The sequence below is a fragment of the Salvelinus namaycush genome, chromosome 4, assembly GCF_016432855.1.
Source record: "Salvelinus namaycush isolate Seneca chromosome 4, SaNama_1.0, whole genome shotgun sequence".
Taxonomy (NCBI): domain Eukaryota; kingdom Metazoa; phylum Chordata; class Actinopteri; order Salmoniformes; family Salmonidae; genus Salvelinus; species Salvelinus namaycush.
This window is the reverse complement of record NC_052310.1, coordinates 48,308,540-48,333,900: the sequence shown is the minus strand read 5'-3', so window position 1 is coordinate 48,333,900 and position 25,361 is coordinate 48,308,540. Positions and strand designations below refer to the sequence as shown.

The following is a 25,361-nucleotide window of genomic DNA, read 5'->3' as shown; positions in this document are numbered from 1 at the left end:
TGTCCACTGACATTATTCAAATTCCCCATGTACAGTAATACCAAATGTATGGAAGCCCTGAAGCCCAATGCAAAACAAATACAATAAAAATGTAGACTCATTTGAACAACTTAGTATCTCATTCAAATTACATAGTTTTCTCGTTTGAATGACTTAGTAAAAAAAAAACGTATTTTGTCTAATTAGGCCTCATTTCTTATGCAGCTTGTCAGTCAGTGTAAAGGTTGCTGCAGCCATTCATTCGCTGATTCCACCCATTGATATTATTATTTATTGACAGTTCTTTGATAGCCTAAAGCAGGGCTGCTTTGTAATGTCAGAGCATGTAAGTGGGCGAGTGTGGAGGGAGGAGCAGAGCGTAATTCGAGAAGATTTGGAAAATGGTGAAGGCCTTCTCTCCCGCATCTATTTTGCTCTGGTATTGCTCATCCACAAGCTCTGGGTATGCTTTTCCTAACATTTTTTGTTTCCTTTTTCACTGTCACTTTTAATTAAGCCTATTCGGTTGTAATTATTTACCCTACCCCGCACACAGTAGCCTATATCTAGTTTATATTCTACTTTCTAACATTAGGATATGTCGTTTCTATTTTGAAGGACTTCAAATGTATTAACGCATGTTTCAAGTAGGCAATACATAGGCTGCTGTAAAATGTAGAAACACCATAATATAATAATATATTTAATGAAGCTAAAATTTCATAAATAAATCTTAAAAAATAAAGGAAAGGGAATAAATCATCTGAAACGGCAACGGTCAAATGATTTGCACACAGAAGCGCCACCAAGCTTCACATGTGCATTGAGTATGGGAAATGCGCTCTACAAATTAAATATTTATCATGACACAAGGCGAGACCCAGATGCAGACTCAGGAGGCAGATGGTTAGAGTCTTACAATGTTTATTCATCTAAAAGGAGTAGGCAAGAGAATGGTCGTGGACAGGCGAAAGGTCAAAACCAGATCGGAGTCCAGGAGGTACAGAGTGGCAGACAGGCTCGTGGTCAAGGCAGGCAGAATGGTCAGGCAGGCGGGTACAGAGTCCAGAAACAGGCAAGGGTCAAAACCGGGAGGACTAGAAAAAGGAGAATAGCTAAAAGCAGGAGAACGGGAAAACCGCTGGTTGACTTGGAAACATACAAGACGAACTGGCACAGAGAGACAGGAAACACAGGGATAAATACACTGGGGGAAAAAAGCAACACCTGCAGGGGGTGGAGACAATCATAGGGACAGGTGAAACAGATCAAGGCGTGACAATATAATAATTATTATTGTTATTATTATTATTATTAAGACTGAAAAATACACATGTGGAAACTTAATTACGTAAAGGAATATTATTGTTAATCTAGCCATAATATAAGCAAGTGAAAGGAGAATTGAATATATAGTGAACAAGATGAAGGAAAAAGCAAACCCCACACTGCTCTTGATAGTATCACTGATATTTAATAAGCTTAGGTATCGGCCTCACGGCCTTCGTCAGAGCTTTTGTGATTTTTTAAAAATTTGCACCCTTATGTAGACCTGGCCCCACCCACATCAGTTCCACGCATCGAAAGGGGTTGGAGGCAAAGGAAAAACAAATAAGTGCTACCAAATATAACAAAAAGCATTTCATAAATACTACAAAAGTGTATAAATAAGATGTATTAAACACGTCTATAAAACCACAATGAGGACATAGCAAGTTTTCATTAGTCAATGGGTACATCGTACAAAAAACATCAGAGTAATCTTCAATAGGCACATAATTCATGTTCAAATTCACAACATAACATACATAGGCATTTCATCATTAAGTCCTTTAGGAAATAATGTCTGGAGGGTGAAATCCACCACTTATTGTGTATAGGAGAGGTCGCAATTTACGCGATAAATTGGTTCATGCCAACTGCCAGCCACAAAAGTAAATCAGCCAGGCTCTTTTACGCCCTCTACCTAATGGTAGCTATAAATGCAGAGGATGTGCACAGTGCAACAATATGATGAAGTGTGAATATTTATGCCACCCACACACAGGACAACGGTTCCAAATAAATGACATTATTACGTGTTCCACCACCCATGTTATTTACATTATTAAATGTCCATGTGGGCTCTGTTATGTCGGTAAAACCTCCCGCTCTCTCAAACAGAGAATTTGTGAACATACAAGTTAAATCAGGAGAAACGACAGGGACTATCCAGTCGCAGTACATTTCAATGACCGGAAGCATGACATTTCTACCTTTAGATTTTGTGGCATAGAGAAAGTTAAGATATCAGACAGGGGAGGTGATATTAATAATACTCTGAGTAAAAGAGAATGTTTTGGTATTTTCACCTTCCAGATATTATTTCCTAAAGGATTTAATGATGAAATGCCTATGTATGTTATGTTGACCGATTAGACATTAGTTAAACTTTTTCCCGCTAATAAAAACAACTCCACACAATGTTATTGTACATATCATCTATGCACACCTTAGCCATTTTTTGCCCAGTAGGTGGCTTTTGACTCCTGGTAGCTTGGAATGTTTGAAATAGCCTTATCAGTCTGCGTCAGCCTGCACAAAATAGTAAGGTAATAATTGTTTCATCGTTTTTTATTATTATTATTTGTATTATTGCTACTGCTGTATGAGGCTATAAAACTGCCACAGCAAGTTGATCCCTGCAATGCAAGGATTTCTTTTGCAACCCATCCGCCAAATCCATCCATTACGCACGGTTCTCCCTCTCAAGCACTGCTTCTCGAGGATTCATTCCAACCATCAAATTATAGGTTAAAATCAAATTTTATTTGTCACATGTGTGGAATACAACAGGTGTAGACTTTACCGTGAAATTCTTACTTACGAGCCCTTTCCCAACAATGCATAGTTAAAAATGACGAAAAAATGATGAACATTTTCAAATAACAATAGAAAATAGTAACACAATAGATAACAATAACAGGGCTATATACAAAGTGTACTGAGTCAATGTGCAGGGGTATGAGGTAGTTGGGGTAATATGTACATGTAGGTTGGAGTAAAAGTGACTAGGCAATCAGGATAGATAATAAACAGAGTAGCAGCAGTGCACTGTAAATGAAGACTGTAAAAGTGTGTGTGTGTGTGTGTGTGTGTGTGTGTGTGTGTGTGTGTGTGTGTGTGTGTGTGTGTGTGTGTGTGTGTGTGTGTGTGTGTGTTGGAGTGACAGTGTAAGTATGTGTGATTGTGTGGGTAGAGTCCAGTGACTGTGCATAGAGACAAATTGTCAGTGCAAATAGTCTGGGTAGCCATTTCATTAACTGTTCAGCAGTCTTATGTTATGGCTTGGAGGTTGTTGTCATCGGTGCTATTGAAAATCAGAGAGCTTCCTTAAGTTTCAGTAAACAATTAGCTTACTCTTTAAAGATTAAACAAAGTCATCATCTTTTTATTTAGGTGATTTAAAGTATTTGTTCCTGTTATTGTGAACTATATGATATAACAAGTTAAACCTTTCAATTAAAGGCCTATCACAAACCTCTTTTTGTATTCTGGTAGGCTAATACAAACATGTTGTTTGCAGCATGAACCAGCCTATTATCTCTGAAGTTCATTCATGTATTGGTGATGAATACTTTAGCTGTATGTTTAGTCTACTATTAAAGTAATCATATAGGCCACTTCTCTGCCAGACTGCGCAAGATATCTAGTATGACCAGTAAGTGCGGTCTAAGCAATTCCCTTATGATATCACGCTACCTCCCTAAATTGGTTCTATTGATGTAAAATGTGTGTTTACCTCTTGTGTCGCACACATTACATTCTAGCTCACAATCAAGGATGGCTGTGTATTCCCTCCAGCAGTGGTGAAGTGTAGACTATGTAGCCTTGTGATACTGTCCTACTGGACTCTGTGTCGGTCCCTACTTAAATGTAATAGATTTTTGAGAAATAACATCCACACATGGGGGTGGCTTCATCTCAATGTATTTAAAATGTTTGTAATCAAGCTTTTACATTTGTGTTTTCCTGTCTATATAATGATAATATTTTTTTATTTGTAGGGTGCATTTCCCATGCTCAGTGCACATGTGAAGCTGTTGGTGCTTGCTTGTGTGCACAAATTGTTTGACCTCTGCAGTTTGACATGATTTATTCCCCTTTATTTATGAAAAGGAGCCGATACTGTCCTTTATTATTTACATTTATATGTTTTAGCTTCATTAAATTGATTTATATTATGGTGCTTCTATTCCAAGAAAAGCAAACATTCATTTTACAGTGGTCTATGTATTGCCTACCTGAAACATCTATAATACATTACCTTCAAAATAGAAACTACATATCCTATTGTTAGAAAGTAGAATATAAACTAGATATTGGCTACTGTAGGTGGTAGGCAAAATAATTACAACCGAATAGAGGAAATGACAAATGCTAGGGAGAGCATGCCCAGAGCTTGTGGCTGAGCAATACCAGAGCGAAATTGGAGCCGGGAGAGAAGGCAAACACCATTTTTTTTTTTTTTATCTGCTTGAATTACGCTCTGCTCCTCACTCGCCCACTTACATGCTCTGGCATTCAAAAGCAGCCCTGTTTTAGGCTATCAATGAACTAATGAATAATCACATTAATGGAATCAATGAATGAATGGATGTAGCAAACCATTACACGGTCTGAGAAGCTGCATAACAAATGAGAACTAATTAGACAAAATAACACGTTTTTTACTAAGTCGTTCAAACGAGATACTAAGAAATTGGAATGAGATACTAAGTCGTTCAAACGAGATACAAAGTCGTACAAACAAAATAATTCCAAGAGTATGTTTTTTGTTTGTTTTTCGCCTTGAGCTTCAGGGCCTCCTTACAGCAACGTCAGGTACAGTAATAGAAAATGTCAGAGCAACATCAATGTTCCAACCTCTCCAGCTCTCCCAATTCCAATAAGAATAGCCCACATAGCACCGCTCTTCTCTCCATCACACTTCTGCCACCTCTAACACACACGCAAACAGTGTCTGGATATTTGCAGATCTCTGTCTGAACTTTAAGAACTGAGAATGGGAAAAAGCAAGCGAGAGAGAGATGGATAGAAAAGATGGAGAGAGGATGAACTGTAGTAGGGAAGGATTCTGATTGAAAGGGATAGACAATAATAAAGAATTACTAAGGACACGGAGAGAAAGATTAAGGGAGTTATGTAATGGAATATAAGATAAGAGCCAGATAATGAGAGAGAGAATAATAGAGGGAAGGGGAGAGAGAGAATAACAGAGAGACAGATAGATAGAATAATATAATGAAGGGAAAAATAAATGCTGAATTCTCTGTGGGGTGAGCTGCCAAAATACTTTAAGTTTTGACTTCTGAGTTTGTGTGTCTGGTTTGTCAGCAGTTGATGCAGAGCTGTAGATGTTCTGTCATTAGCAAAGGGTGGTTGGTGGTGGGTTTTTTTTCTCTCTCTGAGGAGAGAGACAGACATGTGGGTATGTTGAATTTTAATGTAGCTTAGCTCTTCATTGATTATGAGGTTGGATTGGATTGAATATTAATATTAACCTCACCTCACTCAACATTGGGGCTCCTGGAATGAATACATTGTTTAATGACAAACTGTCAATTACCAACTGATCCACTGCTATAATCCAAACTTCAAAACCCACTGGGGATGACCTACAAGCTCATAGAGTTAATAGGGTCTACTAGTCATGTCTAGACTAGAGACTGTTTTTGTATCTTCATTAGAACCCAAAAACTCAGAAATAAGTTTCACTCATGCAGTTTTTGAATACCAACTCACCCTAGTAGATCATTCATTTGTTATTGTTCTTTTCCTGATACAGTTGTGGTAACTCTCTCTCTCTCCTCCCCCAGCCTGCCCATGCTGCTCAGTCCGGGAGGTGTCACTGCCACCAGAGGTCACCGTCACTCGGGGGGGACAGACGAACGCACCACGACAAAGCCACACAGACCTCATGGAGAGGACAAGGACACAGCCAAGCCGTGAGTACACCTACAGTATATATATCTGGAGAGTGGAGACCTAAATCCAGTTTGTCTCCAATCTGTCCACTACTGCATGCTATAGTCAGTTATCAAGCCAGTCCATCACCTATAGTCCCCACCCTCACACTATCCTCCCATTCAACTTACTCTCTCACCTATCACTGGTACTACATTGCCCAATCCCCCCTTCCTACTCCCACCCCATCACCATTTCCTATATGGTGGAACCACTTGATGGATGGTGATACTGACTGTGTGCTTGAGACAAGCCGTCAGCTCTCAGCCATGTACAGGTGTAGTGACTAATTATTTTTTCTTTCATCCTCTGTCTGTCTCAAACTCACTTAGTCTTTCCCCATTTAATTATTCTATTTCCCCGTCTGATATACCCTCTCTCTTTCTGTTGCTTTCTTTTTATCCACTGTTACATTCGGTTGTGTGAGGGTTTTGCTTCTAACTCTTTGTAGGGAAACACAGTCGATAATGATAACTTTGACATTGTCCAAATTGCTCTGAAAGGTTAGGAGGAATATAGTGAAGTGGTTTATGATGAGTAGAGGAAAAAAGAATGAAGAGAGTGTAAACAAACAGAAATCAGATGACAACCGCAGGGTGATTCTCTCTCTTTTTTCTCTTTATTTCAGACAGTATCAAAGTTACAAGTTTCACACTGTTTAGTTTTGCACGTTTTATGCTGTACTGCAGATTGCACTTCCCATCCTCTCTGCGTCTGTCCTTTCTCTCCTCCCTCTCCCTCCCTCTCTCCCCTCACAGTTCAAAGGGCTGTTGGAACAGGTAGAAAATGTGGTTTATCTTCTCCTCTGATCTTAGTTCCCACCACTACTGTTAATGTGTGACATCCTGTGGCCTGCCTACTAGTCCCTCTATAGGGGTTTACCCAATGCATTACACTACTACTGTCCAATGACCAGGATGTTGTTTGGGCTTTTAAATGTTTAACTGTTATGGAATTGGAGAATTTATATACACCACACTTTGATAACTTTAACGTAGTCCACTTTAACTTCGGAAGATATGAAGGGTACCCATGTTATTAGATATAACTCTTAAGTTCCCATGGCTTAGTTGATACACTGTTAACTAGGGTTGGGGCAATGTATGGAATGACAGATCGTTGTGGCGCACGGAGGGGTCAATTGGCGGGAAGAACCATAGACATTAAAACCAGTGGGTAGTGATAGCGCTGACATCATCCATGTAATCTTATGGAAAACTCCCGATGGCTCATGAAGCCGTAAGTATTTGAATTTGAAGCGTGCCATATTGCTGAATAGGGCTGAATGGCACCAACAAGTTGCTACGGATCATGGTGAAAGTTTCCGTAACTAGCAAAGGATCATGGTCGATGAACAGTAGTCGTTTCCATCCTGCCTGAGAGAGTCAACCAACCAGGTGCGAGCCTCTTCGTAGCCTGCCGGTCTGTGATTGGTCTGTGTCATCAAGTGGTCTTGTGTGTCGACAAATGTAGTAGTCAGAATGGATCCCTGTTTAATTAAATATCTAGATTTGTAGCAAACTTTTAAATATTTCACAGCGGGGATCGAACTTGATCATAGTTTTAGAGCCCAAAATGTCCGTACATTTTTTGGGGGTTTGGCCATTCTGGCGATCGTAATTTACATACTGTAGGCTTTCTAGGGCAGATCTGTCACGTTCCTGACCTTATTTCCCTTGTTTTGTATTTATTTAGTATGGTCAGGGCGTGAGTTGGGGTGGGTTGTCTATGTGTGTTTTTCTATGTTGGGGTTTGTGTTCGGCCTGGTATGATTCTCAATCAGAGGCAGCTGTCAATCGTTGTCCCTGATTGAGAATCATACTTAGGCAGCCGAGGTTTCACGTTTGGTTTGTGGGTGTTTGTTTCCTGTGTCAGTGTTTGTGCCACACGGGACTGTTACGGTTAGTTTGTTTGTTATTTTGTATCGTGTCTTGTTTTCGTGTTATTAAAATCATGGAAACTTACCACTCTGCACATTGGTCCTCCGATCCTTCTCGCCTCTCCTCGTCCGAGGAGGAGGAAGAAATAGACTGCCATTACAGAAACACCCACCACCAAAGGACCAAGCAGAGTGGTAAAGGACAGCAGCAGCAGCGGCAGAAGACACAGGACTCATGGACTTGGGAGGAGATTCTGGACGGCAAGGGACCCTGGGCTCAGCCAGGGGAATATCGCCGTCCCAAAGCAGAGTTGGAGGCAGCGAAGGCAGAGAGGCGCTGGTATGAGGAGGCAGCGCGGCGACGCGGTTGGAAGCCCGAGAGTCAGACCCAAAAATTGATTGGGGGGGGGAAACGCGGAGTGTGGCTAAGCCGGCTAGGAGACCTGAGCCAACTCCCCGTGCTTACCGTGGAGTGAGAGGGCGTCGTACTGGTCAGGCACCGTGTTATGCGGTGGAGCGCACGGTGTCCCCAGTACGCGTGCTTAGCCCAGTGCGGGCTATTCCACCTCGCCGCACTGGCCGGGCTAGGTTGGGCATCGAGCCGGGTGCCATGAAGCCGGCTCAACGCATCTGGTCTCCAGTACGTCTCCTCGGGCCGGCGTACATGGCACCAGCCTTACGTATGGTGTCCCCGGTTCGCCAGCATAGCCCAGTGCGGGCTATTCCACCTCGCCGCACTGGCAGGGCTACGGGGAACATTCAACCAGGTAAGGTTGGGCAGGCTCAATGCTCAAGAGCTTTTGTACTCCTTCACGGTCCGGTATATCCGGTGCCACCTCCACGTACCAGTCCTCCGGTGGCAGCCCCCCGCACCAGGCTGTCTCTCCGGTTTCTCTCTACAGTTGCTCCCGCCTGTCCAGCGCCGTCTGAGCTGCCTGCCTGCCCAGCGCCGTCTGAGCTGCCTGCCTGCCCAGCGCCGTCTGAGCTGCCTGCCTGCCCAGCGCCGTCTGAGCTGCCTACCTGCCCAGCACCGTCTGAGCTGCCTGCCTGCCCAGCGCCGTCTGAGCTTCCTGCCTGCCCAGCGCCGTCTGAGCTGCCCGCCTGCCCAGCGTCATCTGAGCCGCCCGTCTGTCCCGAGCCATTAGAGCCGTCCGTCAGTCAGGAGCCGCTAGAGCCGTCCGTCAGTCAGGAGCCGCCAGCCAGGAGCTGCCAGAGCCGCCAGCCAGCCAGGAGCTGCCAGAGCCAGTCAGCCAGGACCTGCCAGAGCCGCCAGCCAGCCAGGACCTGCCAGAGCCGTCAGCCAGCCAGGAGCTGCCAGGGCCAGTCAGCCAGGACCTGCCAGAGCCGCCAGCCAGCCAGGAGCTGCCAGAGCCAGTCAGCCAGGACCTGCCAGAGCCGTCAGTCAGCCAGGACCTGCCAGAGCTGTCAGTCAGCCAGGACCTGCCAGAGCTGTCAGTCAGCCAGGACCTGCCAGAGCTGTCAGTCAGCCATGACCTGCCGGAGCTGTCAGTCAGCCAGGACCTGCCGGAGCCGTCAGTCAGCCGGGAGCTGCCAGAGCTGCCTGTCAAGCCGGCGATGCCGGAATTGTCTTGCACTCCGGTGCTGCCGGAGTATCCTGTCCATTCGGGACCCATGGCTAGGGTCCCCAGGGCAAGGTCGGCGGCGAGGATCGTCGCGCATAAGAGGCCACGGGGGCGGTTAAAGAAGTGGACAAAAACAATGGTGAAGTGGGGTCCACGTCCCGCGCCAGAGCCGCCACCGCGGACAGACGCCCACCCAGACCCTCCCCTAGAGTTTTAGGTGGTGCGTCCGGAGTTCGCACCTTGAGGGGGGGGGGGGTTCTGTCACGTTCCTGACCTTATTTCCCTTGTTTTGTATTTATTTAGTATGGTCAGGGCGTGAGTTGGGGTGGGTTGTCTATGTGTGTTTTTCTATGTTGGGGTTTGTGTTCGGCCTGGTATGATTCTCAATCAGAGGCAGCTGTCAATCGTTGTCCCTGATTGAGAATCATACTTAGGCAGCCGGGGTTTCACGTTTGGTTTGTGGGTGTTTGTTTCCTGTGTCAGTGTTTGTGCCACACGGGACTGTTACGGTTAGTTCGTTTGTTATTTTGTATCGTGTCTTGTTTTCGTGTTATTAAAATCATGGAAACTTACCACTCTGCACATTGGTCCTCCGATCCTTCTCGCCTCTCCTCGTCCGAGGAAGAAATAGACTGCCGTTACAAGATCAGGGTTTTTTGCACTGCTGGGTTGCTACAGTATGTAGTCACTAACAGAGCTTGTGACTTCGCGCTCCAGGCCGGACACCGGGTACCTGGGAAGAACACAATATAAAGGACACATTGGTTATACCAGAACTGTGATTTGGTGCATAATGTCATTCTTCTTATTTAAATTGTTACAAAAGCCACAAAAACAATCTCATTAAATCATTGTTCAAACAAAAGTGTTAGACCTAGTTACTTTTTAACCGAGTCCAGGCTGCAGAATGATTTTCAAATAGGGGGAGCTATGTTTCTCTTGTCCATAAAAATACTCCGATATAGTTATATGAGCCTACCTTTAAAAAAAATAATGTTATAGCCATATCAAGTGTAGGCTATTGTTATTTCAACTTGATCATCTGGGTAAGCGCATTTGTGACATTCTTTCTTCCATTAAGATACTTTCTGACAGTTTCAGACTGTAAAAAAACAAAAAAGGAATGTGACAGGATTTCACTTAGTAACTATAGTATAACCTGCCTTAGCTAAATCAGAAAAGAAAAAAAATGGCTGACTTGGTGGGAAAGAAAGCACATCTTCGCCTGTTTGACAGTTCTTCGGTTTCAGGCTGAATGATAGAGGTGAGCCAGAAGACCTGACCCAAATCACTTGCAGAATATGCTAAAAGCTTATCAGGGCAAAGGATGGACAGACTACAGACCCCTGTCATCCTGCTGAGTTCGCTACTCCGGGGGTGAAGATGCTGCTGGCGTTCCTTGACATAAAGAATGTTATAAATCATTTGACTGTATATTTATAATTTGTACAGTTACATCGGCAAAAGGCATAGCCTAAGATTAATAGGCTTATTGGTTTTTACCCTAAGCCAATGTTCATTCAAGTGTTATAAAGAATGGTATTGGCTAAATAACAGATTTTATCTGATTGTTGTGGACTTTTATATAAATTCACCACTTGTAAGCTATTTAAAATAAAGTTGTTTGTGAGAAAATTCCGACAACCCCCCCTGGAAAGAATGCTGCGGGGAGTTTAAGCCCGATTGCCAGTTGCTCAATTCAACGACATTACTAAACCCTTTGACAATATTATAAATATTAGTTTATGCGTTGGCAAAGTAAGTTTACAGCAACTTTTCTTGACAGCAGCCAATGTGTAAGCTTATATTATAGTATTTGTTTGTAAGGAGGGATTTTCTGACTGCACAAGTTATGTTGCCTACACTTTGGTCAAGTAATGCAGAAAGGTATCAGGTTTGTTTAAACTTCCTATTCGAATAGTCTATCTTGCAATTGTTTGTTCTCTGTCGTTATTACAGTACTATGTTTTTATTTAGGCTATTCAAACAACTTTATGAGATGGAACTCTGTTAGGCCTATAGATTAATTCGATGGTTGATCATGATTAGGGGAATAGGGAGAAAAAGGGAAATTAGGATTTTGAAACAATAAGCCAGATAAAGGAGTGTCTGCTGCCAAAGGCCCATGATCATCCGACATTGGAGAGGAGAGGAATGTGAGGGGAAAACACATTAGGCCCTATCTGACATTTTGCGCTGCTTTGGTCCTCTCCTCTCTTTCTACAATCTAAATTGTTCTCTTGCATTATGTTAAAGATCCAGTATGTAGCTTTGTGCACTACCAGAAGAAATCCACATAGAAATGAGAGTCATATATTACATGATTAAAAGTATGTGAACACCTGCTCGTCAAACATCTCATTCCAAAGTCATGGGCATTAATATGGATTTGGTCTCCCCTTTGCTGCTATAACAGCCTCCACTCTTCTGGGAAGGCTTTCCACTAGATATTGGAACATTGCTGCAGGGACTTGCTTCCATTCGGGCTACAAGAGCATTAGTGAGGTTGGGCACTGATGTTGGGTGATTTGGCCTGGCTCACAGTCAATGTTCCAATTCATCCCATAAGTGTTCGATGGAGTAGAGGTCAGGGCTTTGTGCAGGCCAGTCAAGTTCTTCCACAACGTTCTCAACAAACCATTTCTTTATGGACCTCTCTTTGTGCACGGGGGCATTGTCATGCTGAAACAGGAAAGGGCCTTCCCCAAACTGTTGCCACCAAAGTTGGAAGGACAGAATCGTCTAGAATGTCATTGTATGCTGAAGCATTAATATGTCCCTTCACTGGAACTAAGGGGCCCGAACCATGAAAAACATCCCCAGACTATTATTCCTCCTCCACCAAGCTTTACAGTTGCCACTATACATTGGGGTCGGTAGCGTTCTCCTGCCATCCACCAATCCCAGATTCGTCTGTCGGACTGCCAGATGGTGAAGCGTGATTCATCACTCCAGAGAACGCGTTTCCACTGATCCATTTTTACGCGCTATGCACTTAAGCACTCGGCGGTCCCGTTCTGTGAGCTTGTGTAGCCTACCACTTCGCTGTTGAGCCGTTGTTTCTCCTAGACTTTTCCACTTCACAATAACAGCACTTATAGTTGACTGGGGAAGTGCCAGCATGCATGCGCCTGGCCCGCCACAGACCCTCCCCTAACCCGGACAACGCTGGGCCAATTGTACGCCGCCTCATGGGTCTCCCGGTCGTAGCCGGCTGCGACACAGCCCGCTACTCCCAATCCCATGGAAATGTCCTCCTGTTCTTCAGTGAGTAGCTCCTCTCCACTCAGGACGAGTTGGACGTGGCTCTCATCCCCTCTATTCTTTTGGTAGGCGCTGGGAACTTCACACACTGTAAGACGTAAACATTAAAACAAAGAAATTCGAAATATTAAGGTTAGCCACTGGGCACAGACATCAATTCAACGTCTATTACACATTGGTTCAGCGTAATTTCAATGAAATGACGTGGAAACAACGTTGATTCAACCAGTGTGTGCCTAGTGGGTAATCAAGTCATACTTCAAACAGTAAGTTAACAACTGAGCACACCTTACACAGTAGTACTACTAACGTTGCATTCATTTATTTGCCATACTGGGAAATACATACCCTGTCTGTGACATACAGCCCACTTGGATCTTCTTTGAGGAAGTAGGGGAGGAGCATCTGGCTGCAGTGATCTTCAGACATTAAATTGGAGGGTGTGTAATAAAAAGACTAAAAAAGACTGGATTAAAGTAAATATAATTGGAACGGCTGCATACTGTAAAGGCTACATGAGAAATGTCATGACAGATTATTGGGACCGAGGTCAGAGGAGCAGACAGTCAATTACATAACTAGAGATGGTCTTGTTATGCTGCTGGAAATGTGATGGAATAAACAATGTGGGAATAAACTATCAAAGCCAGCAGATTATTATGGTCTGGGTAGGCACAATGGTGTAAAAAGGTTATTAGTGTGTGAGTAATGTGAGTAGGAAAATGGAAGCCTTATATATCCCTTCCCTGTCTGGTCTCTCAATGAGGAATACTTTTGAATGAGCGCTGTGCACACATCCATGTATTGTCAGGTAGTCAGGTACACTATATATACAAACGTATGTGGAGAACCCTTCAAAATAGTGGATTCGGCTTTCATGTGTATAAAATTGAGCACACAGCCATGCAATCTCCATAGACAAACATTGGCAGTAGAATGGCCTTACTGAAGAGTTCAGTGACTTTCAATGTGGCACCGTCATAGGATGTATCCTTTCCAACAAGTCAGTTCGTTAAATTTATGCTCAGCTAGAGCTGCCCTGGTCAACTGTAAGTGTTGTTATTTGGGAAGTGGAAAAGTCCAGGAGCAACAACGGCTCAGCTGCGAAGTGGTAAGCCCACACAAGCTCACAGAACGGGACCGCCGAGTGTGAAGTGCGTTTAAAAATCTTCTGTCCTTGGTTGTGACACTCACTACAGAGTTCCAAACTGCCTCTGGAAGCAACGTGAGCACAAAAGCTGTTCGTCGGGAGCTTCATGAAATGGGTTTCCATGACCAAGCAGCCGCCCACAAGCCTAAGATCGCCATGCCAAGCGTTGGCTGGAGTGGTGCAAAGCTCACCACCATTAGACTCTGGATCAGTGGAAACGCGTTCGTTCTCACGCTATACCATCTGGCAGTCTGACAGACGAACCTGGGATTGGCGGATGCCAGGAGAATGCTACCTGCCCCAATGCATAGTGCCAACTGTAAAGTTTGGTGGAGGAGGAATAATGGTCTGGGGCTGTTTTTTATGGTTTGGGCGAGGCCCCTTAGTTCCAGTGAAGGGAAATCTTAACGCTACAGCATGCAATGACATTCTAGATGATTCTGTGCTTCCAACTTTGTGGCAACAGTTTGGGAAAGGCCCTTTCCTGTTTCAGCATGACAATGCCCCCGTGCACAAACAAGGTCCACACAGAAATGGTTTGTCTAGATCGGTGTGGAAGAACTTGACTGGTCTCCACTCTGTCCTGACCTCACTGTGCTGTGCTGTTGTGCGCTGCCAGACTCCGGCGGTGCAGTCAAGTTCAAATATGCAAAATCTGACATCATGATGTCGTCACCATCGACAATGACTAGTCAAATATCGACAATGGCTGTCAAACATCGTCGATAGATGATGCAATCGTAAAATCGCCCAACCCTACTGTTAACTCAATGCAGTGATTAGAGTGACATAGAGAGAGACAGTGTGTTTGTGCGTGCATGGAGGTGCAGGATAGATAGAGTACAGAGGCAAGGAGGGGATGCCTCTGAACAAAGGGCTTAGTAAACAGGGGAATGCCGAATGGCCTCATTAAAACAAACAAGTGCTGGCAGGAAGACTAATCGAATGGAAAACCTTGTGTTTCATCAGACCAAGACAAGAGGCTAATTACTGCTACACCCCCCTCTGTCTACCTCTCTCTCTCCTCCTCCAACTTTCTCTCTTTTATTTTTCTCTGTCTCTCTCCCTTCCCCTTTCTTTCTTTCTTTCTTTCTTTCTTTCTTTCTTTCTATCATTATCTAAGCTGTAATCAGACACAATACTCTTGTCATTCTGTCAGCAGGAGGTTGGTTTGTAGAGGGAGAGGGAGCGAGAGGAAGCGAGAGAGAGAGGCAATGACAGAACAACTTGTGTCCAGCATTCTAATCTAGAATGATGGGTGGTTTTCACAGAGAGGTCCTGACATTAGTCCACCATACTGCCTCTCTCTCCCACCCCCAGAGATTCCACACTCACTGCCATGCCCACAGCTACCACCAGAATTCTGTTTGAAAGTCAACTTCATAATATCAGACAGGTGCAAATGTAATTGTGAGAACTACCGAAGTAAAAAGTCATGTACAGACCTTGGTTGTATGTCTTGTTATTATCCTCAATCTAGCTGAAAGTCTTTCATGTAGTGAATGATTAGGGGAGTTAAAGTAAGATTTATCAAGCCGGCTATGACATCCTTCAGGACACTGCTAGCAGAGCTGCTAATGCCTTGACAATTTGTAATGAGCAATGACAACATGCTCCTCAAATAAGGACTCACACCAACTTGTAAGATGAAAGGGGAAGCTAACGCTTTACTAGCATAACGGCTTATGCTTTGCTAACACTTCATTATTAGAAAATCAACAACAATATGCACAATTTATGAATGCTTCACACTGACATGTTAAGCATGCTAATGACATCATGATGAAAGTCAAATCCATCTAATAACTCTGGTAGAGTTCAAAGTAGTTTATAGAGTTAGCCTACTTGTGTGTTTGATGGCAAGCAAAGCTTTCCATACAAAACACCATTATGATTATTGCTAGTTCTTTGCTTGTACTTCCTAATGAAAGATAATTCCATACTCCTCACATAAAGGGTTCCCCCTAGACCTGTCAGAACTGGGAAGTAGCTACGTATTCACACCAGAATGTAAGATGAAGACAGGAAAGCTCGCCCTGAGCTGAGACAGCCCAATGAAAATTCCAGCCGCTGTCAGTGCTAGTCTCTCTTTCCCATTTCAAACCTTCCTTTCTGCAAATTAAGCCGTGGCAGGTGGCAGCACAGAAGGGTCCTGCTGTAATTGTGTATTACAGAAAAAACAGGGAGGAAGTCGATCAGAAACCTCATTTTTCCTCCACTTCCCTCACTGCGGTTGTCTCTGAAATTGCTTGGGCATCCCAGAGAGTCCAGTCTCTCTCAATCTATGCCTATGCGTCCCTCTCGGTTTGAGGAGATGTGGCCAATTTAAGAGCAGGACCAAACAGTCAGGAGAAGGAGATTACCTGTTGACATTCATCTCTGGTTAACGAAGAGCCTCCACTCTTCTTCTACACAGGATGCTTTTATCTTTATGCACAGTTTGGGTTTGTTCAGGTGGGATTGAGCCGATTATTGAGGACAGGCATTCACCCTCACACACAGTCAAACAGTCGGTCTGATTCTTCAGTGCTAAATGTAATAGACTGTGGGAAAGAGAGTGAGTGAGAGAGACAGAGATGGAGAAGAAAGGAATGAAATATTGGAGGGAGGTTCACATAAGAACCTCATGCATTTTCATTTGTATGCCTTTGAAAAAGGGAATATGTTTGCATTAATATCCTAGAGCAGGGAAATAGAGAGGAAGAGGTAAGCATGGTAACAGTATTTTTTCAAGCTCGTTGATGTCATACTTCCTACTCACACTTGCTCACAACATTGCCTGATGTCTTGTGGAGTTCTGGTGTGGGGGGGGGGGGGGGGGGTGTCTTTGCTTGTATGACAGTATGTGTTCCTGTTTATATGTGCTGTTTGTGTACTGTATGTGTGCTGTATGGTGACTCTATACTCTCACATGTATAGGACCTATATCTTTATGCATGTACAGTAACAGTCCAAAGTTTGAACACACCTACTAAGGGTTTTTCTTTATTTTTTACTATTTTGTACATTGTAGAGTAATAGTGAAGACATCAAAACTATGAAATAACACATATGGAATCATGTAGTAACCAAAAAAGTGTTAAACAAAACAAAATATATTTTATATTTGAGATTCTTCAAAGTAGCCACCCTTTGCCTTGATGACAGCTTTGCACACTCTTGGAAATCTCTCAACCAGCTTCATGAGGAATGCTTTTCCAACAGTCTTGAAGTTATTCCCACATATGCTGAGCACTTGTTGGCTGCTTTTCCTTCACTCTGCGGTTCAACTCATCCCAAACCATCTCAACTGGGTTGAGGTCAGGTGATGGTGGATGCCAGGTCATCTGATGCAGCACTCCATCACTCTCCTTCTTGGTCAAATAGCCCTTAGACAGCCTGGAGGTGTGTTGGGTCATTGTCCTGTTGAAAAACAAATTATAGTCCCACTAAGCGCAAACCAGATGGTATGGCGTATCGCTGCAGAATGCTGTGGTAGCCATGCTGGTTAAGTGTGCCTTGAATTATAAATAAATCACTAACAGTGTCACCAGCAAAGCTCCCCCACAACATCACACCTCCTCCCCCTCCATGCTTCACGGTGGGAACTACAAATGTTTAAATCTTCCGTTCACCTACCCTGCGTCTCACAAAGACACAGTAATTGGAACCAAAAATCTCAAATTCCGACTCATCAGACCAAAGGACAGATTTCCACCGGTCTAATGTCCATTGCTCGTGTTTCTTGACCCAAGCAAGTCTCTTCTTCAGATTTGTGTCCTTTAGTAGTGGTTTCTTTGCAGAAATTCAACCATGAAGGCCTGATTCACGCAGTTTCCTTTGAACAGGTGAGATGACTCTGTTACTTGAACTCAGTGAAGCATTTATTTGGGCTGCAATTTCTGAGGCTGGTAACTCTAATGAAATTATCCTCTGCAGCAGAGGTAACTCTGGGTCTTCCTTTCCTTCCTTTCCTCATGAGAGCCAGTTTCATCATAGCGCTTGATAATTTTTGCGACTGCACTTGAAGAAACTTTCAAAGTTCTTAAAATGTTCCACATTGACTAACCTTCATGTCTTAAAGTGATGATGGACTGTCATTTCTCTTTGCTTATTTGAGCTGTTTTTCCAATAAATAGGCCTATCTGCGGCCTATACCACCCCTACCGTCACAACACAACTGATTGTCTCAAATTAATTAAGAAAGAAATTCCACAAATGACCTTAACTTTTAACTGTTAATTGAAATGCATTCCAGGTGACTACCTCATGAAGCTGGTTGAGAGAATGCCAAGAGTGTACAAAGCTGTCAAGGCAAAGGGTGGCTAATTTGAATAATCTAAAATATATTTTGATTTGTTTAACACTTTTTTGATTACTACATGTTTCCATATGTGTTATTTCATAGTTTTGATGTCTTCACTATTATTCTACAATGTAAAAAATAGTAAAAATAAAGAAAAACCCTGGAATGAGTGGGTGTTTCCAAACCTTTGACTGGTACTATACGTCATACCTCCTTTGTCTTTTCTCTGTGCAGGGTTTGCTGCCCACCCCCTTCTTCTCCCCCGGGCAGGGTTCGCCCCGCACCAGCATGCCCCAGCGCAGACAGAGTGAGTCACTAACCCAACCCCCCTCTGTTGCCTTGTCTGCTTCCATTATTCCCTGTCTCTGCCTCCCTTCTCTCTATCATTACTCCCTTCCTCTATGTGATCTACCCATTGCTTTCATCAGTGAAGGGGATGAGTGGTGTTCAGTTCATTCACCTGAAAAAAGCGTGTGTAGGGAAATCAGTAGGTAGCATGGTTGAGTAAGCAAAAGCAGTGGGTAGTTTTTGTAAATTGACTTGGATCGTTATCTGACACATCTCAGCGTAAAGTAACAAGCCTAGCTAATTACTTGGAAGAGTTTATGACACCCGAATCAAGACCTCGTCTTTTATCTACAGTACAATTAGTACATGGTAATAGTGAACAGTTGGTTATTTATCATTTACTTTAGCAAGTTCCTGAGACATTTTCATTTTAAATGAAGCAGACTAGCAATCATCCTGCAAATATTGCCATTCTGTCCTACCAAACCCCACTATTTTGAATATGTTGTGTTCTGCTGATGAACAGAGGGTGACAGAGAAGTGGAGAAAAAAATAATGATAAATATAGAGAGAAACTACATTCTTTTGATGTTTCTCTACGGGGCGCTGGTTGGGCATCATCCAAAGCATAACAGTAAGGAATGGGGGTGCATTTCCAAAACCATGGCAGTCTATTGGCTGTGTTTAATTAGATTTGACAATAATAATGTGGCAACCCCGCTGTCAATCAAGGGGGTGCATTTGTCGGGTTTGCCATCATTGACACTTCAAGGTCCTAATTCAACTAGAGGAGAGAGAGAGAGAGAGAGAGAGAGAGAGAGAGAGAGAGAGAGAGAGAGAGAGAGAGAGAGAGAGAGAGATTCTAATGTATTATGTCATTAAAACATTGTGGAATTCAGGAGAGAGACAAAAAGGAAAGGGCAGAGTCAAAAGAGAAGTGAAGTGACTCATGTTTCTCAATGGAGTAATGTTGTTGTGGAGCTCCTGTTGTCAACGCTAGGTGTAAACAACTCGGTTGGGGTTTCTTGCTTGTACAATATTGGATTTTAGAGAGGAGTAATGTGGGTAGGAGTTAGGATGACATGAATACAGTAGATGCACTGGATAGCCAAATGCCCTGGATTGAGCTTGTTTGCAATTGAACATTTCAGGTGTGATGTAAGTGTGTCTGTCCTTTTCTGTGCCTGATTGGCAGACTGAGTCAGTATGATGGAGTGGTCAAGGTACTTGTCTGTAAAAATGTGGAAGTCATTGAAGATGTCATCACTCATTGATGCAAGTGCTCCTTTTCAGCTACCCAATTCTACCAAACTCTGTTATTAACCCTGTTTTAACAGTGTCTGTTTATGCGTGTTTGCGTGCATGGAAGCGTGTGTCCTAGATGCGTGCATGCATGTCTGTACTGTGCATACATGTAAATGTGTGTGTGTCTGCTTTCTGCTACTGTGTCTCATCTCCTATCTCTTTCTCATCCCATCTATAGAGTGATTTCAGTGCCAATTTTATTTGAATTGCATAATTTTGCATTTGTATTAGGATATTGAATATTAATTTAATATTTTTGGATTCGTAATGTACAAATTGAATCATTGATTTCATAAATTGAAGAGCGTACCGTAAACTCACTCCGCAGCTTGATATTTTTAGATAGTTCAAACGGTTAGTACGTTGACAAGGAGGGTGGTCATGTGTGTTTGCGAGGCAGAGGTTCTGAGTTCGAGAAGAGTCTTAGCTCTTTTTCATAATTGCTTATAGCCAAAATTTTTGAAATGCTCGAGTCCCCCAAAAAATGTCAATTCAACATGCCACAGAAGCTTCTGTTTTCCACAGAACACATTTCATTCTATCTGTTCTCTACCATTCCTGTCTGGCAAAGTACCAGGATGTTGTCTCAGGTTTTGAATCTGAATTTAAAGAACTGAATTTGAAAACTGAATCTGAATGCATCTGAAAAGTTGAATATATGAAATGTTGATAAACCTGAAATGATAGTATAATGACTCGCTAGGCGCGGCTGATAGAAAGGCATTGAGGAGGAACAGACAGAATTCCAACACACAAGTGCACAGCATAAACCAGGGTAGGCTGGCATATTTATTCAAAATAAAGGTTCACAAAGCTGGTTCTCAAACAATTACTGAAAACAAAACACTCTCCCACTTTACTTAACTGAACCTAGAGTTAGCCTTAACTTAAAATAAAACAAGCTGGGCTGCTACCCAGCTTACCAACTTCACTTGTAGTCCGGTCACTTCTTCTTGCGGAGAACCCAATGACCAGGACTTCAAACAAATGTCTGTAGGGCTCAGCCTCCGCGTCCACCAAGGGCTCCCCTGTGCTGTACTAAAGCAGCCCCTTAAAATGTGCAGTCTAACGAGGCAGAGTGGCCTCAAGTCTAGGCGTAGCCATGCAGCCTACAATGCTGGTTGTGGGGCTTGACTGACACTCTAAACAGTGGCTTTCCCCGGCCACATCACCGAGGGCGCCACAATAGTTTGTAAACTTGACAATTAATGCAAAAATTATCAAAGACTCCAGTCACCCAAGTCATAGACTGTTCTCTATGCTACTGCATGGCAAGCGGTACTGGAGTGCCAAGTTTAGGTCCAAAAGGCTCCTTAACAACTTCTACCCCCAAGCCATAAGACTGCTGAACAATTAATTGCCACCCGGGCTATTTGCATTGACCCCCCCACTCCTTTGTTTTTACACTGCTGCTACTCGCTGTTTATATGATATCTACCATATTGAAACTGAATATATAATTATTGAATTGAACATTCAATTAAATTGAAATATCATTTTTTAACTGAATGCAATATTAATTCAGTTTCAAATCATGAAAGACAAGTTACATTTATGAATTCAATGATTCAATTGTGCATTATAAATACAAAAATATTACTTTCAAATGCAATATCCTAATACAAATTCAAAATGATGGAATTCAATTACAATTTTTGTTGGTACTGAAATTACTCCATACTTTTGTTGGTACTGAAATTACTCCATACCATCTCTCTCTCTCTCCTGCTCTGTCAATGTTTTTTTCCCTCTGCCACAATGCCATTGGCAAGGAGTGGAGCACCTAGTGCATTACATCACTGCCAAAGCGTGGTACAGTAAGCGTTTCCGATCTCTCTAACCTCTACCCATCACACCGGGCCCTGCACGCTGGCATGGCATGACATGGCACGATGAAAGCATGCCAGTGTTGATGTGCATCTGCATGCCGTGGGTTGATTTTGGAGTCTACCTAGTGTTCCTGCCAGACCTGCGATAACTATAGTTTTTAAATATGCTTTATGGAAAGTAACTATTTTATGGGGGGAACAAATAATTACTTTGGAGGTGACTATTTTCATTAAGATCCCTTAAAATGACTACTTTGAAAACTATTTGAATACAGATCTCAGAAAATAGCTACTTTAAAAAAAATATTTGAATACAGATGTTACGGCTCTCGTTTGTCGAAGGAAGAGTGGACCAAAGCGCAGCGTGGAAAGTGTTCATGATTATTTTATTTCAAAAACACTCAAACAAAATAACAAACGTGAAAACGAAAGCGCACAGGATTAGCTGCCTTCAACTAAAGGCAGGGCTGTATCAGGAACTGCATAAATAGATTGAATAGAGCAAAAATGTATATTCCATTCTATCTGATATAAGTTCATATGTGATATACACAATATATTTATATCTCAACATTCTCAGTGAATTGATAGTAATGTGTTTATTTTTGTTTTTCATCCATAGCCACAAATACAGCCTTCCAGCCCCAGCCACCACGAGCACCTCACCCAAGAAAGACTAGTAAAAACAGCCCACACCGAGGGCCACAGTGACCCCCAGAGAGGGAGGAGGACCAGGGGAGATGGATCCCACTGCACAGACTCTGACACACCCACTGGAAGCCCGGCCATGGGTGTGGACACTCCACCAGTGCCTTACCCAGATGAATTGAGTGTGCTGCTTAGCACCCAGCTCAACAACCATGTCAGAGAGGGTCCTGGAGCCAGCCCCAGTCCCACCCAGGGGCTTGCTGCAGCCAGCAGACCAACACCAGGAGCTCTGTCCAGGCCAGAGGGAGGGCAGCAAGCCTCTCCATTGGGGCCACAGGGCCCTGGCTGCCCTCGCATCCTGCAGCCGCCACGCCACCACAAGCGTGTGTCCATCCCGGCTCTGCCTCAGGGGGGCACTAATGGCTCTCTTCTTCGATCGGGGTCTTCAGCGCTGCTGGCCAACCACAGGACCAAGCAGCTGCCGCCTCCCTCCAGGGGCTTGCCCTGCTTCAACTCTGGTCCCCAGGCGGTGAGCCCGTCTCTGGACCATGGGGTGCTCGCTAAGCCCCGGGCTCTGGGGGTCAGGAGGGAACTTGGGAGAACCAGCCCTCCTAGCCCTAGTCTGGAAATGCCAGACCTGGGACTGCTCAGAGCCAGAGTCCTGGTTCCCCCCAGCCTCTCATTCATCCCCATGCCAAAAATCCACTGAAGAGTTCACATAATCAAACATGACATGTTATATACTGTATAACATCCCTCCTCTTCCACCTGCTCATTGTTCCTGCTCACCATGTGTGTGTCCATATGTGCGTGTGCCAACAGCTCCTTATGGACATTCAGGAACTGCCCTTAACTATTGTTTGAACTTCTGCTGAACTGAACAGAATATGTAGCATAGTCCTGTCTTAAAATTTACAAAATGCAAAGGTACAGTGCACATCTATTCAAAATGGCTCCCACAGGTTATGACTGAGATACACTGAAGGACTGTTTTATCCTTTATAAAATGTCCAGTCACTTGCTTGGCAGCCTTTAATTGCACATTGTCTTATGCAGAAAAAGAATGACTAACAATCATAGTTTCTCTTTGCTAATCTCTCACATGTACTGTACATGTTTTTTTAAAGAATGTTCCACTCAACTCTATTCAAACTCACATGGGTCCTTCCATTGAAACAGCAGCACATGGTTTGACTACAGGCTTACATGACCTCAGAAATGTTCAATTCCTCCCAGAGCGTAAAAAATAGAATGAAAGAAAAAAAGCAGATTGGGGAAAGAAATACAGAGTGGAGTTTTCTGCTTAAACAGGGAAATGGGTTGAAAGAACAATCGTTCACTAGAAAGTTTCAAGTATTTCCTCTAGAATATGTCCTTCCACTAAACTCCCTGATGTACCTCTTTCAGACCAAGTGACAGGCACCACTAAACTCCCTGATGTACCTCTTTCAGACCAAGTGACATTCACCACTAAACTCACAGTGAACTCCTGAACACTGAGTAACATAGGTTTACCATATAGTATCTACTAGATAGTTTTGGTTCGGTAATGGACTGATTAAGACAACATTATTGAACATCACTTCATTACATTTAGGCTACTTTAGATACTATCGTTTAAATATTTAGCACCCATAATTCGACCACAAAGGATTAAGATCACTTTTTTTTAAAGTGTGCACATACAGTCACACGAGGAATCTTTGCTCAAGCATAAACACAATTACAACTCTCGCACAACTCTCCTGAATAAAACACAGTTCATCTTGTAGTCCTGTTCCACCTCTGAGGAAAGATGTTGGGGCACTAATTACGACTGTACTGTATGTGAGTGAGTGTGCAAGTTTGTGTGTCTGTCTGTTGCTCCTCCTTTCCTCTGTGAGGTTTTAGTGTGTTTTGAGTTATAAGGGCTTAGTTCAGTTTGAGGATTTGAGGAGTTTGAGGGTTGTGTTTATCTCCTTTTCAGAACAGTGGTTAATGTTTGGATGCCTCTAGAAATGGAGAGTGTGTTAAATGGTTTCTGATAGAGACTATGGCAGCTTCCATGCATGGGGGCTATGGCTGTAGGTTTATGACTGTGTCACTCTCTGTTTTACAGTACCCAATAATACATACTACACATGCACACATGGGGAAAAAAGCATACACACAATTCTGGAGAGTCCCCAGGGACATTGATCCATCTGTCCCCTACAGCAAAACAAGATGGCTGCCTGTGTGTTTGTCTGTGTGCGTGCGTGCGTGCGTGCGTGCGTGCGTGCGTGCGTGCGTGCGTGCGTGCGTGCGTGCGTGTGTGAGACCAGGTTTCCATCCAACCTTTTTATGCAAGTAAAGTAAAAGTAAGATAAAACATTTCATGACAGGAATGATGAAAACTTTCCAAATGTCGACAAAACAAAATACGCTAGACAAAATGGGATTCTTTTGGGTTGGTAAAATAAATTATGTGAGAAATGTCTGTTGACACACTTTTATGCCAAAATATGGACTGTTGGAAGTCAGAAGTTTACATACACCTTAGCCAAATACATTTAAACTCAGTTTTTCACAATTCCTGACATATAATCCTAGTAAAAATTCCCTGTCTTAGGTCAGTTAAGATCACCACTTTATTTTAGGAGTGTGAAATGTCAGAAAAATAGCAGAGAGAATGATTTATTTCAGCTTTTATTTCTTTCATCACATTCCCAGTGGGTCAGCAGTTTACATACACTCCATTAGTATTTGGTAGCATTGCCTTTAAATTGTTTAACTTTGGTCAAACGTTCCGGGTAGCCTTCCACGAGTTCCCACAATAAGTTGGGTGAATTTTGGCCCATTCTTCCTGACAGAGCTGGTGTAACTGAGGCAGGTTTGTAGGCCTCTTTGCTCACACACAAATTTTCAGTTCTGCCCACACATTTTCTATGGGATTGAGGTCAGGGCTTTGTGATGGCCACTCCAATACCTCGACTTTGTCGTCCTTAAGCCATTTTGCCACAACTTTGGAAGTATGCTTGGGGTCATTGTCCATTTGGAAGACCCATTTGCGACCAAGATTTAACTTCCTGACAGATGTCTTGAGATGTTGCTTCAATATATCCACATAATTTTCCTACCTCATGATGCCATTTATTTTGAAGTGCACCAGTCCCTCCTGCAGCAA

At 43.2% G+C, this 25,361-nt stretch overlaps 1 protein-coding gene across 1 annotated transcript; it reads left to right on the top strand.

Moving 5' to 3' along the window:
- The first annotated feature begins 5,842 nt into the window (after positions 1-5,842).
- Positions 5,843-24,791, top strand: LOC120045643 (proline-rich transmembrane protein 1-like). The gene is made up of 3 exons (XM_038990559.1): positions 5,843-5,966; positions 18,381-18,453; positions 22,191-24,791. Exons 1-3 carry the CDS (start codon positions 5,845-5,847, stop codon positions 22,923-22,925), a joined length of 930 nt encoding a protein of 309 aa, XP_038846487.1. The 5' UTR covers positions 5,843-5,844; the 3' UTR covers positions 22,926-24,791.
- The last annotated feature ends 570 nt before the right edge of the window (positions 24,792-25,361 follow it).